Source organism: Cariama cristata, unplaced genomic scaffold (genome assembly GCF_000690535.1).
Source record: "Cariama cristata isolate BGI_N322 unplaced genomic scaffold, ASM69053v1 scaffold45264, whole genome shotgun sequence".
Lineage (NCBI taxonomy): Eukaryota > Metazoa > Chordata > Aves > Cariamiformes > Cariamidae > Cariama > Cariama cristata.
Window position 1 is genome coordinate 1 of NW_009614369.1, and position 14,567 is coordinate 14,567.

At 38.5% G+C, this 14,567-nt stretch overlaps 1 protein-coding gene across 1 annotated transcript; it reads left to right on the forward strand.

Annotated features, from left to right (window-relative positions):
* Nucleotides 1–1,822: 1,822 nt before the first annotated feature.
* On the forward strand, nucleotides 1,823–14,189 carry LOC104161061 (septin-10-like; the record flags this gene model as incomplete). The annotated part of the gene is made up of 5 exons (XM_009699364.1): nucleotides 1,823–1,939; nucleotides 6,691–6,808; nucleotides 7,552–7,747; nucleotides 9,259–9,445; nucleotides 14,028–14,189. Coding segments are annotated over exons 1-5 (780 nt in total), but the record flags the coding sequence as incomplete, so codon positions are not given.
* Nucleotides 14,190–14,567: the final 378 nt, after the last annotated feature.

Consider the following 14,567-nt stretch of genomic DNA (forward strand, 5'->3'; position numbering starts at 1 on the left):
GGTACCGAGCTGCTGCCACCGAGGAGGCCGTGCTGGAGGAGCCGGTAGGTGAGGGCAGCTGCGGAGCGGGGGCCAGGAGGGAGCGCGAGGCTTGGGTTGGCGGGAGAAAGAACAGCCTCGGCATGCCGCTCAGTTCCCGGAGCTGCCAGGCTTTTAAAAAACTTGTTAAAAGATCTTATTTTCAGGTGTCGCCCTTCTTAGAGCTCCCATAACATACCACGTATGTCGTGTAGTAACTCGAATCTTGACTATTGAAGAAATACTCCTTGTGCAGAGTGGCAAAGCTGTCAGCTTCACGCTTTGAAGACGTTGAACCCATCCACGCATTAGTGCTGGAGCATTATTGCCCTTTTTGAACGTGAAATAAGTCGATTCGTTTATGACTTGAGTTTTCTGCTGTGTTTTACGTTTCAGCAATGCAAAGCACAGAAGGGTTCTAGGAACAACATGGCGTGGGAGGAATTTGGGGAAAAATCCTCCACCCTGGCTGCGTAGTTAGCTGCTTTTGCGTTTTTTGGTAGTGGGAAGGTAGATAAAGTACCTGGCTCTGGTGATTTGTGGCTCATTCCTGCCGCCGTGCTCTTACAGCTCTGTTATGCCAGCAGAGCTGTGTGTGAAGCTGTCCCGTGAACTGAAAAAAAATGGAAAACAACTGGAAGTTTCCCTTCCTTGGAGTGATTGTCGTCCGGGGCAGTGTTTTGCTCCAGTTCTCGATGGCATACCGAGGAAGCGGTGTGGGAGCGAGAGAAGGAAAGGCGGCTACTTTGAGTTCGGGTGCTGAAAGAGTTATTTGTTGGCCCGTAGTTAAAGCCGTCAGAGGGCACGACGACGTCCCAGCCAGCCTCCGCGGAGAGTGAAAGGGCTTCATTCATGTTCCCCCGCTTGCTCACAACTTGACTGTTGAGCATAGCTTGCTTTCTGTCGGGGCTCCCACCCAGAGAGCTCCATTTCACACATCTCTTTCAGGCCTGTACGAATCCTTGAGAGTTGCAGTATAACATAGTGCGATGCATTAACTTTATATAAACTTTCTCTCTTCATACATAATACATACATACAGCAAGGTGGAGAGTCAGTAGTTCACAGCATGGCTCTCATGGGAGATGGGAAAAATGTGGAAAGAAAAGAACCTAAGTATGAGAAACAATACAAAATGGTTTTGCTGATTAATGTTTGCGTGAAGAGTGTGGAGAGATGCGGTGAATCAGGAGAAGTGAGTGAGAGTGGGACTGAGGGTCCACCAAGTGGGTAAGGGAAGAGAGAGAAGCGTGTACCTGGAAAGCTTTGCAGAGAATACTGTAAAAACAGAAGTGTAACCGTTCTGTAATGGAGGTGGCGGATTTTGTATTAGGTTTATAAATGTAAATTATGTAAACGTAATGATGTAAAATATATTTATATTGACATCAAATAATACTTCCTAGTTTAACACATGCTGTATAATTGTTAAAATATTTCTTACTACATTCTGGGAAAGATTTTGTTTTCAGTTGTTTTGCAAAAGAAATTTAAAATCACTCTCAGAATGCAGTCTGACCTTCTCTAAGTCTGTTTACAAACAGACTGCACAAAGTCTGAGGTGCAAGTATTTAGTACTTCTCGTTTTTGAAAATTTGACTTCTGGGAAAGTTCTGGAAGCTGTTGCCCCCATACAACAGCATACAGTGCTCATCATTGATTAAAAAGGAGGAAAAAAATAATACTTGTTGCAAAGAGGCTTTCTGATAGTGACTGCCGTTGTCGCATCCAAGACCAGCATTGCTTTCTCATTCGGACAAGGAACATCAACAACAAGGGGCTGAGGTGCTCAAGAGTGAAGACGATGGACTTGCTGCTCTTCAGGAACCACAGTGGTGAAGCTGCACCGGACACAGCTAAACCAGCACAGCCAAAGAGGCGCAGATCTTCCGAAAGTTGTGATACCCATACTGAGAGCAGCGTGAGTATTCTTCTGGGACAAGGTCATCTCAGAGGGCTGCACCAGATTTCTGTTTCTTTGGTTTTCCTTCCTTGAAAACACGCACGTCAAGAGAGGCCTTCCTGTGCGGACCACACCACCGAACACTTTCTCCTTCTGCGTAGCAGTAGCTGAACGGTCCCGTATGGACCAGCACTGTCATCATTATCCTTTGCCTGGCCCGTGGAGTACTTAGCTGTGAGGAACTGGTTTCTTTTCTGTCATCAAGTCTTAAATCCCCGCCTGCTGTCTCTTGCCACTTCTGTCCATAGGGAGGAACGGAGGAACAGGTACTACGTGTGCTAGATTTTCCGGTTACTTAAAGGCTTGTTGGTGAAGAGAGCCCTTAATGGCATTTACAAATGAATATGCTGATGTCTGAAATCACCTCAATCACACCTGGAAAACTAGCACAGTGTCTCTGCTTGTTTGTTTGTTCCTGAATACCTCAAAATGCAGTCCAGAAGTTGTCTTCAGTAGCAACGTGCACATTGTGTCCCCTGTTGTCTACTGACAGGGCTGTCACAGAAACAAAAATGTCACCTGGTGTTTTTGTTTTGGTTTGGTTTGTTTTTTTAAAGGTTTTTCCTAAGGTCTTTCCATATATACGTGTGTGAAGGAAATCTTGCGGCAACCTATGGTTTAAGGCACCTTCAGCTGTATTGTGTGTTGAAGTGGGCTAGAAAAGGAAAATAGTTGGTGCACCAGAATGCCATGTAAGAAGTCATTTGAAAGAGACGAGGGGAGAATCCTGGGCTTCTGATGTTTGGACCAACGCCTAAAAGTTGTCCACTATTTGTCAGGCTGAATAAGTGACCTGATAACTGAAATTGTCAAATGAGTTTTCATTGAATCATCTTTGGGCCAATACTTTATTTTCCTATGCACCGTTTGGGGAGAATGTTTTGGTCCATACTTGACTCCTGTGTATTGCTTTTTATTGTATAGAATAGACTATTAATTCCATCTGATTTTTAATGTATCTCCTTTCTTACTCTGCACCTTCATGGACTTTTCTTTCTTTGTATTTTTTCTGCCTCAGCCTCCTATATTTTCTGTTCTCTTCTGTGTTATTTTGCCAAGGTTTCCTTTCTGTTCCCTCTACTCGCCCCATCTGTTCTGTCTCTCTCTCACGCATGTATTGACATCGAGAGATGTCAATGGATTGCATGCCTACACCACACGTCTACATTTTAGACTTTGACTACCCAAAAATGGAAAGTATTTTTCTACTTGCTTCCAAAATCTGTTTAGTTTCCTACTTACCTCATGTGTCCTGAGGCAATAGCAACGTTGATATTTACTGCTTTAAATGTAACTTTGGTTATTGGGAAAGTAATTGACTGTAAGAGAGTAATGCAATTTGTTATTGGAAGATTAAAATAGATTTTCTGGTTTAATGAATGTCCACACCTGTTTGCGATGGCAGAAAACTTGGGGCTCTGAAGGAGTCATACTTGGAGGCCCCATGGGCACGTTAAGGTGTCGTTTGCCCTCCCGGCTGATGTCCAGGCACCCTTCCGAGGGTCTCGGTGCAGCCTGCGGGGCTCCGGGGCTGGGCAGGACCCTTGCCTCCTGCCTAAGCACACGAACATGGATTTCTTTTTTTTTTTCTTCAAGCTTTAGAGGGCAAATTTCAGTCATCTCTACAAGCCCAGGGGCAAGGTAGTTATTTGTCTGGAGTGCAGGTCTGGTTCTGCAGGAGGCTTATGTGAGGAGTTTGAGACCCAGCTCCTGCTGTGGAATGGCCCAGTGTTGTGCAGTTTTAGTCTGAAATATGTGGCAAATTTAAAAGATAACTACTTTTTTTTTAGTTTGTTTCTGAACAAAACCCCCAATTTTTAAATGTTGCTTTTGTCTTGGGCAATGATTTTTCTTTGCATGCTGTTTTTAATGGGCAAGACGACTTTATATAAACCAATATACTTGATTAAATTAATTTGCAGAAATGCAGATACAGTTCTGTGAAAGCTATGCTACCAGCCCTTTAAAAAGCGGGAGAGGGAAGGAGTGAGATGTGATTTGGACCATCTCAAGCTGTCTATATTGTGTGCTATTTGGATGAGAGTATGAATTCTGAGAAAGCAGTGAGAAACAGGCAGTATTGACAGGAATATTACAGCTCTCGTAGCATTCAGATTACAAGCTTTGAGTTATTCACTGCATAACGTTGGATGAGATGCTGTCTTCAAGCATAATTTAACTACTTCATACAACAGATACTAATTTGAAAAGACTGGCTAGTATGGTGACTTAATTGCATTCACCATGATTTACATTTCTTAGTTTTTGAGTTATCACCATTTTTCTAAGCTGATGATATGGTAGTAACTTGTTTTTCAACTGGATGACATATTATTTCTTTGAGAAGCAGTCAGAATGCAGGCATCCCATGGTCAATTTTGTGGATTTAATTACTCTGCGTATTTCTTAGACTATAGCAGAATGACGCTGTATGAGGTGCTGGTGTTGAGGGAGAGACACTTGGTGCCCTTGGAAAATTTAAAACGTAGGCTGTTGCTTTTCTGTTAAGAGAATGCTTCAACTGATGTCAGATAGAACAGGTTGACAAAGTGATCCTTCCGTAAGGCAGGTGGAGGGAGGTGAGTCTTCAAATGAGAACAGTAGCTCGTGTCCTGTGACACTTGTCACGTGGAGGACAGAAGTGTAAACATGCAAGAACATAGACTTCTACATCAGTGTGACACGGACTGTCTCAAGTTGAGCTGCACAATATTTCTTGAAAGTTTTGTGGTCTAAATTAAGAGCTTTTATTGCAGCATTTTTTGTGAAGCTGATCCCGAAGACTCCGTTGTGTCTTAGGACAACTGTCTGAACAGTTTAATAGCAGTTAAAATCCTTTAAAAAAGCAGTTATATTTTTAGATAGAAATAGACTCTGCATCTTTCTGTCTCTAGCTTTTAACATTTTGCTATTTATGTAGTATTGAGTTTTTTATTTTGTGTGTGTGTACTACCAGAAATCTCCTTGTTATATAAATTGTAATTTATCTCTCCCTTTTGAAAATGAAGTTACAGAGTTGATGGCTATGAGGACTCCAGTCGTCTCTTTCTGCACTTAGCTTTGTACAGCAAATACAGCTGTCATACCAGTTTCCTCAGCTAAACACTTTTTAATCCTTATGTGGCCTCTTGTGGATGATGTGGTAGTTACTCTGATGACCTCTGAATTGATCAGTAGGGTTGTGGGTATTGGTGGTTTGTCCACTGAAATCCAAGTGGACTGGGAGAAAATAAAAGTTTTCTGCTAGGGTTTTTTCTTGGAGCGTGACAAATGGCTATGCAGGGATTTTGAAGGTAGCCCAGCAGGGTTTGGATTTAGGCTGGTGACCTGAAGGTGAAAGGCTTCCCTTCTGCAGGTACACTGAGCCTCGTGCACTGGCTTTCAGTGTGGATGCTCAAGGGGTTGTTTTAGAGGAACTGTCTTATATGGGGGGGATAGAGGTGGTTTGAATATTGGACGGTGTAACTATAGTTGTTAGATGTGCTGCTGCTCTGTCTCAGATACACTTGGCTTTAAACGGACAGGATACTGACAGTTTTCAGTAGTCTCAGCCCGCTTTAATAGTAATTCCCACATGGTAGAATACCTTGAGAAATTTCTTTTTCAGACATGCTTTGAATTAACATTTATTTTTTTTATAGCCCTAAGATGTCATATTTTCGCTTTAAATTGTTGACTTTGCTTACACATTTTTCCTCATGATGTTAGTCTAAAGTGGAGTTACCTGGTTGTAACAGCCTAAAATGAGAGTTAGTGCAGTCTGTAGTCCCACACATGATGTCTTGTGCCAAACAAGAAGAGGACGAGTATTTGCTGTGAGGAATGCCCATATCTTTTTAGCAGTAAGGATTCTGAAACTTGCTATGCATACCCGTTATAAAAGGTGACACTTACAGGGGCTTGTAAGTGTTAAATAAAAAATTTCCTCCTGTTGGCTGTATACATGTTCCCAGGAACCAGTAATGGTTTCCAATTCCATGTGGATTGGAAACATAAGAGAAAGAACAGCATGGACCTGTCAATGTTTACACTTTTGATAGGGAATGTTTGTTTAAAAATACAGTTCATTTGTATGAACCAAGATATTTCCTTTTAGTCGTAGGCATTTTTAGTGTGCTCATTGCCTTGATGTCGTGATGCTGGACTGCTGGCTAATGTTTGAAAAGGAATGTGCACCTCTAGACATTTCTAGTAATATATATAATATTATATCTTCGAATTCTGGTGTGTAGATAATGTCTTATTTTGCATAAATAACTATTTCAGTTCCCACTACTCAGAATGAGTTCTGATTGATAACATACACCTTGCTGTGATTATGGTCTCTATTTTTAATTCTGCTGCTTAAATAATTCTAAAATATTTTTTTCTTCATTTCTAAGAGCAAACCAACTGTGATCTATTTTCTGTCTACAATTTTCAGTTGGACTTGTCTGCTTTATTTCATTCATGTTTCATGAGGGTTTTTTTCACAAATTGTGGACTTCACTTTGAGCCTGCAAATAGTCCTGTAAAGTAAATTTGAATGTTTTCTCAAATCATGGAATAAAGTTGATTTCACAGATCTTTTTTTTAGACTTTTGCTTTTCTTGGTTCCATGTAAATCATAAGAAATGAGTTCTAGCTTACTAGTAGAGTTCCTTTTATTGCCATTGCTAATTGCTTTGCAACTCACTTCACTAACATATTTTTAAATGATTTTTCTGTAGCAAAATGATGGCTGTCGAACTTTATCCTTGTCTGGGCATGTGGGTTTTGGTAGTTTACCTGATCAACTGGTTAAAAAATCCATCAAGCAGGGCTTCTGCTTCAACATTCTTTGCATTGGTAAGTAGTATCTGGGTGGTTTAAGGCTTTAATAGTATACCTGTCCCTAGGAAGTGACTGAAATTTAAATCCAGTTGCAATGTTAAACTCTTTCTTTAATGTTAAGCATGAACTATAATTCCACTCCTTCCCCCACCTTAGCTTATTTGTATCCATGCTTTTTAAAAAAAAAATATTTAGCATTTTCATAAACAATGTGAAGACCAAAAATATTGAAAATGGATGCCATGCATTTATTGATTTATGGGCAGCTTCTTGGATTCTTTTGAGTAAACTGGGCCACACTTTTATTTGTACTATAACAAAGAGCTTCAGATCAAAAAATCCTAAAATTCCAAGGTGATGTTACTGAAGTATTTCCATACTTAACAAATGTTTGCTGTGGTATTTTACCCTTGTTCATAAAAAGCCTGTGTTGAACCCTGTGGTTTCACATCTAGCTACTTAGCTTTTTAAAATCTGTAGGAAATTAGTTCACACTTTTAAAGAAACCAAAGTGTCAAGAGACTGTTTTTATTAGTCATTAGCAGCTAACTCTCTCTTACCTGTAGGAAGAAAAAATTAACTAAAAGGTATTCAGTGCTTGTTATGAAAAAGGAATGTAGGCAACCATTTTGCTCGGAGAAATCAGTTGACAAGTTTTTGTGTAAATTTGTCGAGTTCCTGTGATGACACTTTCTATGCTTAGTAGGTTTTTATTTGCTGTGCAAAATGTCTTCTCCAACCTTTCTGTTTAACTTTAGGGGAAACTGGAAGTGGGAAATCAACCTTGATAAACAGTTTGTTTAACACCAATTTTGATGACCCTGTGTCAACGCATTTTCTGCCAAGTGTACAAGTTAGAGCCCAGACTTACGAACTCCAGGAAAATAATGTTCTTTTGAAGCTGACCGTTGTAAACACAGTGGGATTTGGTGACCAGATAAACAAAGAAGATAGGTAAGTGCCCTCTTGTCGCTATGGTATGCGGAAGTTTTGGTCTACAGTTACAAGTTGATTTTTCTTTGGGCTTTGTAGTAAATATTTGTCCTACATCTGTTCCAAATATTTGGTTCACTGTTTTCTCTGTGTAGAGAAAAAAAACAAACATGTTTTTCTTCTCCTCTAGGAGGTGATTTGAGAAATCAGGTGAACTCTGCTCCTTTCTTTAGGATATAATCTTTTACAAATGTATGAAAATGTGCAGTGGTGACTAGAGTTTCTTTTGGGGTGGAGGAAAGCAGGGAGGTCAATGGGAGACTTTTTAAACAACCAAACAGGTTATAAGGTACTGTAGATTATATGGATTAGATCTATAGGGTTTTTAACTATTTGATTGGAACATATTGAAGACCTTAAACTGGAAGGAAAATCACGTGGATTACTGAAGGCCTTTGTTTTTTATGTCGGACAGCTTAATCAGAAGATGTAGAGGTACCACACTAGTGTCTTTTAGAACTTTTTTTTGAGTCTCTGCTTTTATGAATTGAAGATTTTAAAATATTGAACTGTCTCTCAGCAAATTTTGTTTCTTTCATCTTAGTTGTAAAGAATTTTGGCAATTCTTCATGCTATATGAATGCCTAAATGGTGGTAATTATGAATGAAGGTTAGAGAGTCACATTAAGATTATCGTAAGAGCTATGGCTTATGATATGACTGGAAAATAGCTGCTGCTAGTCACTTGGATGAATGAGATGCAAGTAGGTATTAGTGTAGATATTAGAGGTTTTGATGTGTGGTAGAGGAACTGCCTTTTAGTGCTTCCTTTAATGTTGTGTGTAACAACTACTTCTGAATTTTGATGGCATTTGATCTGATTTATAAACTTTGTGTAGGAGCAGAAATGTAGGGGCACGCTGCTTGTACGTCCAGCAACACTTTCTTTTAGAAAGCAGATTATAATCCGGTTTTAAGTAGGATAAAGTGTACTTAAACTGTACTTGTTGCAACTCAGATTTACATTCTTCTCTTACATTCCTCCTTTTCAATTTTTGTCTATTGTTTAAGAGCTCTCTCATGTACAGTACTTCATCTTCAGAAGATAAAGGAGGTCCTATTTCTTTGTACTGGTAATTGCATGTTCTTTCTTTTCTTGTATTATATCTAAGAGTTTCTTGTATCTTCCTTGTATCTAAGAGTTCTGCAGTTGCACAGCTTGATTGCAAAAATTTATAAATCATCACTTGGGAAGATCGATTATAATCATAACTAACTTTATGTAGCTTTTTTCACTAATAGTAGCTAGGAAATATTTTATATGTATTAGATGAACAATTCTTTTTTGATTAGCCTTTCAGAAATTAAGATTATTGTTTACACTTAATTTTCTGCTGTACTGGGTAGATACTTGAGCAGCCTTTTGACATGTAAAGCAAAAATCCACAAAACAATACAAGAGGAATTCCTTTCTTAGTCTGGCTCTATTTAAGAGTAGCTAACCTCTGGTTGTCAAATTTTATTTCTTACAGCTATCAGCCAATAGTGGATTATATAGATGCACAATTTGAAGCCTATCTCCAGGAAGAACTGAAAATTAAACGTTCTTTATTTAGCTACCATGATACTCGCATCCATGTCTGCCTCTATTTCATTTCACCTACAGGCCATTCCCTAAAAACCCTAGATTTGTTAACCATGAAAATCCTAGAGAGCAAGGTAAGACTTTGAAATAGAGTTCCAAGAATTTGTCTTATTTTCTGAAGCATCTTGCAGCTTGTAGATCCTCTACCACCTTTCAGTTCTATATCCATGTGTTTGGTTTTGGGATGTTTTTTGGTACTGGTGTACCTTAAGTTCAGAATAAATTGGTTCCACAAGTGGCTTGCAGTTCATCGTATGTTTGTTTACAAAGCAGAAGAAGAGAGAGAGATAGCTGGCCAGAAAGTTGAAAAAAGAAGCACAGCAAGGTTTAAAAAAAAAAAGTAACAAAAAATTAGAACCACATCAACTTTACTTTTAACAAACTGTTAACATCTTATTGCGATTGGATGGGATACCCTCCATGAGTGCTGTAATATTTCTAATTAAGCTTGTTTCTAGTTCACTATTGAGTTTCGGGACTGCTGGAAAGTTGGCATAGAAAAAGCTTTGCAGCACTGTGAAGATCTTTGTTACAGATAACTGAAGAGGCAAGTGCCGTGAACAGAACACCCTGCCAGCACGGCTTTTTCTGAGATAGGCTGCATTAGCGTTTTAAAGTTCACATCTTGATTTGTTTTGAAAGCTTTAAAATAGCAGTTTCTGGTGTGGTTACTTGCACTTGCACTTTCTAATTCTTAACTTTCTTCCTGTAATGGGGCTGTGAGAACTGGATGAAGCTAAGTGTTTAACCAATTTTAAGAAACCTTACATCATTTGGGTTTAATTTGTTGAAATTTTGAAAAATTTGAAAACTTAAATGTGTTTGCTGTTCCTCTAGCTGTCTCCTTCGTGCTTCACTAGAGCCTCTCCTGCTAAATTTTCTTTCTGCATTTTCTTGTTCGTTTCTTCAAGATAACAAGGATCAAATCAGCTGTCTATTCTACATTTGTGATTGATGAGCACATTTGGTATTTTAATGGTTTTGTTTGTGGATGTATTTTGCATTTTGAATGTTCTCAATAGCCCAGAGCAAGTGGGGGGTTGGTCTGGTGGGACAAAGGTAGGAGAGAGCAGGGTGACTTCTTTCTGCTATGGTGTTGGTTTATACCAGGTTAAAATGTTTGTGAAACTACTCTGTAATACGCACTGATAGCTAAAGAACCATGGTACTAGAAAATGGGACAGTTTCATGGAATGTGTTGTTCTAGTCTTCAGTTTTGAAGTTGGAGGTTGTGTTAAACCACAAAAATACTTGACTTCTAGGTTGTACCCTCTCTTTACTGAACTCTCTTTAGTACGATGTTTCTTCCAAAAGAAGAGGAAACAGAGCCACGAATCCCAGCATCCTGAGAAAATATTTTTCCATCAGGATAAAATGACAGTAATTCTACTTTAGGGGATTTTAGCTTCTAGCCACCTACTCTGAATATTTATAGTTCTGCTTTGGCTCAGAAGAACATGAATGGCAAGTAACTTTGTTTTATCCCTTTGCAATGGATTTTACTTTCTGGCCTTACTACAGAAATGTATGTATACACACAAAAAAAGTATATACATTAACTGTAGTTGGGTTTCTGTCTCATTGTGGAACCTGTTTGTGATGCTTTTAGTACTGCATTCTCCTAGTGACAATTCAGAACTTGGAATTTCCCAGGTTGTGGAAGTCTCTGGGCGTGTTTGCTGAGTACAGGATTCCATAAAGAGAAGGTGCTACAGCAACACGCGTACATTGAGTGTATAAATCTGTGTCAGAAGTTGTCTTCAGTTTCTTCCTAAAGCCACCACAGTGTACACTGTTACGCTTTTGTTACGGTCTGTGTGGTACAAAATAAGACCAGATTGCACAGCTCAAAGGTAAAGTGAAATCTTGGAATAGGATATGGTCATCCTATACTCTATAATCCTGGGAGAAAAAAACAGACGTGTCTGTAGGCAATTAATTTTTCTTTGTTGCTTATAAATTGGATGGCTAGCTAGGAATTTGGCCTCTACCATTTAGACATTGGAAAGTCCTGTAGTTTTGCTTAGGACTGAATCACTACAGACCAGCCAGGTTTGATTTGCAGATTAAGGGGATCTTCTCCCCTATGCTTTCTTGCTGGGCACTAGTGATTATTCAACTAATAAATCTGCAATTTTAAGTCATTCTTGCAGAATAATATACAGATTACTGTTAAGTCAGGAAATGACATGACTGTACCTTGTGGGGCTTGAGTTTGTTTATTTTTTTTTTGCTTCAGAAAGAATCTTTGGAAATTTTTGTATGGGTTCATAGACATACACTTAAATCAACCTGCAAGATATCAACCAGTAATAATTTCAAGTATATGTATTTTTTTCCTTCTCTATAGCATAAAGGGGCAACAGATGTTTTGACATTAATGTAAAGTGGTACATTAAAATCTTACTTTAGAGTAATAGCATATTTTCTAATTGGGGGGGAAGCGACCCTTTGCATTTCAGGCAGAAGGATGATCAGATGGCTGAATTTGGTGCTAGCGAACAGGGAAGTAATGTGCATGAATGAAGTTTATCCTCGTGACTTTATATGGTCATTCTGTATTGCTATTGAATGTGGCAGTCTCAGCTGCTTCTTCCCATTGTGCATGCTTAAGTGTTTTGGGCAGCCAGTTCCCTGGATGAGGGAACTCATTTAAATTGAAAGCTAAAGATTTTTGCTTGGGTAGAGAACTCATCAAGCTGAAAATTAATCTGTTTCCTTGGCCAGCTGCACAGATTTTAGTTCTACCTGGCAATGAGTAGCTGCAGGTATGGGGAAGGGCCAGACTCTTGGTTTTGTTTCAAGTGTAGACTTTTTACGTGGGGCTAAAGTGATTCTGTATTAAGGGCCTATAGCTTTGTAGCAAAATTCAGTTTTGTAGTTGTTGAGAGCTGTAGCTGGGGAAGAGGCTGGAAGGGAATCAGTTGGTTTCCGAGTGAGCAGTAGGCATAGGAGGGAGCAGTGGGACTTGGGGCACATCTATATGGGCTCCAAAGCAATACAGTTAAGTCTCTTGTTAGTAGAAATGTGTGCTTTCACTTAATGTTATTCTCGGATGAAAGTATTGAGATACTAGTTTTCAAGTAAACCTTAGATGCTGCAAGCAGAAATTAATTTGGTTTAATAGATTAAGCAAAGATAACTTTTTTTTGTTGCTTATCTAAAGCCAGAGTAGTACTGCTTTTGAATTTTAATACAGTGGTTGTGATTTAACATCAATGTTGATAGCTGCAATCACAGTTTCTGGCGATTTTGCTTTTCTTTTGTTACTGGTCTCCTCAGTAGTCTTTCTCTCCTGTTCGTTGTCTGAGAATTTCTCTCCTAATTAATGAGTGCTTGAAAAACTTTCATGTTGAAAAGACGGAGTAAAGGTTAATTTAATTCTGAGGACTCTGTGTTCCATCCATTTTTAAAGCCGTATGATAGAAAACCTAAGTTGATGTCCCTCAACTAATTTAATTGAAGCTGTGAATTACTCCTAGCTGTACTGGTTTGTTTATACAATCCTAAATTAACTCAGTTATTTTACCATTTTATTTGATTTTAGATATTTTACCCCATATGTGCTTAGGTTGCATAAGCTACACAATTAAGGACTATCATCAGGTAATCTTAGAAGTCATACTTTGGAGTTGCCATGCTTTTTTTTTCATTCGGACGTTTTGCTTAAGACAGAAGACTTATTTCAAAAACACCCATTTTGAATCCATTCTTGAGATTCCATGCTTAGGCATTTCCATTCAGACAGAATATTCAGAAGAATAAAAAGAATGTGTGTGGGTTTTTTTCCTTTTTTTTTCCTCCCCTTGCTTTTTGCATCTATGATCAAGGAACTCTGTAGAACTCTTGTCTTCTGAAATCTGGAAGAATTATTTGTATTGTTCTTCTAAAATATTTGGACATTGGCATTAATTCTTTGTATCTAGTTCTGGAAAATGCATGTTTTGGGAGTGTTGATAGTATTTTTAAGAAAAATTTGGCACCTACTACCTTCCTAAGTTACTGTCGTAACTATTTTAGGAAATAGGGCAGTTTACTGTAGTAGAACTGAATTTCAAGTTCTGAATGATTAGTGTAAAGACTGGTAAGCAAGATCTTTGTCTTCAGTCTTCATCGTTCCTCTGCTCACAGCAGGTACTTGAGAAACTCTTTGCTGCAGTGATGAGGTGAACAAGATGTTGTTGGAGCTGAAAGGAACCCAAAAGAGAGGCTCAGGGGTAGGCAGCGTTTGGTAGCCAGCTTCATTTTCTTTGTGTATTTAAACTGTCAACTTTAATTTAACACCTGAACCATTGCCCCAGTGCTATAAACTAAACCAACTTTTTTTTAGCAAAGATGTAAATACTCTATGTCATTTAGTTAATAAGTAGGCATTGCTATTCTTTTGAGTACTTCACTGTATGAGACCTCCTTCCTCGTTCTTTTCTCAGAATCAATTAATTTTAAGGGAGTATATTAAATAATCTGTTGTTATTTTGTTAATTGATTCCAGTGAATCTATTTTTCATGGTTTGTGAAGCTTTGATGTCAATTGATGGAAAAATTTGGGCTGCAGGGGAAGTTTTAAAGAGCTTATCACCAAACAATTTAATTTATAAAAGATGTCACCTCAAAATGGAAATCTTACACATTTCATATAATTTGTATCATTAATAGGTGAACATTATACCAATTATAGGCAAAGCAGACAGCATTTCTAAAACCGAACTACAGAAGTTCAAGAACAAAATAATGAGTGAGTTAACTAGTAATGGCATCCAGATATACCAGTTTCCAGCTGATGATGAAACCGTTTCTAAAATTAATACCGTCATGAATGTAAGTAAATGATGAAAACATTGATATTTCAGTACTAAAGCATCACTCTGTAATGCCGATTCATGCCTGTTCTTTCACCATTATCTTGAGGCTTATAGGTTTGTACGTAACAAGTTTGTTTATTTGTTTTTCTCTCTCCTTAAAAAGCTCGTACGTTTTGGTTTCCCCACCCCTCTACTCACAAATCTTCCTGTCCCTCTGCTGTTGACACCACTTGTTTTAGGAGGCTTTTCGTTTTCTGGCTCAGCAACAGAAAAGAGGTTCTCAATCATAAATACTTTTTCTCATTTCTGGATAATTAACGTATATTTGCCAACATAGATGGACAGATGGGCTTTGCTCTTTTCCTCAGCAAATCATAGAATCATAGAATCATAG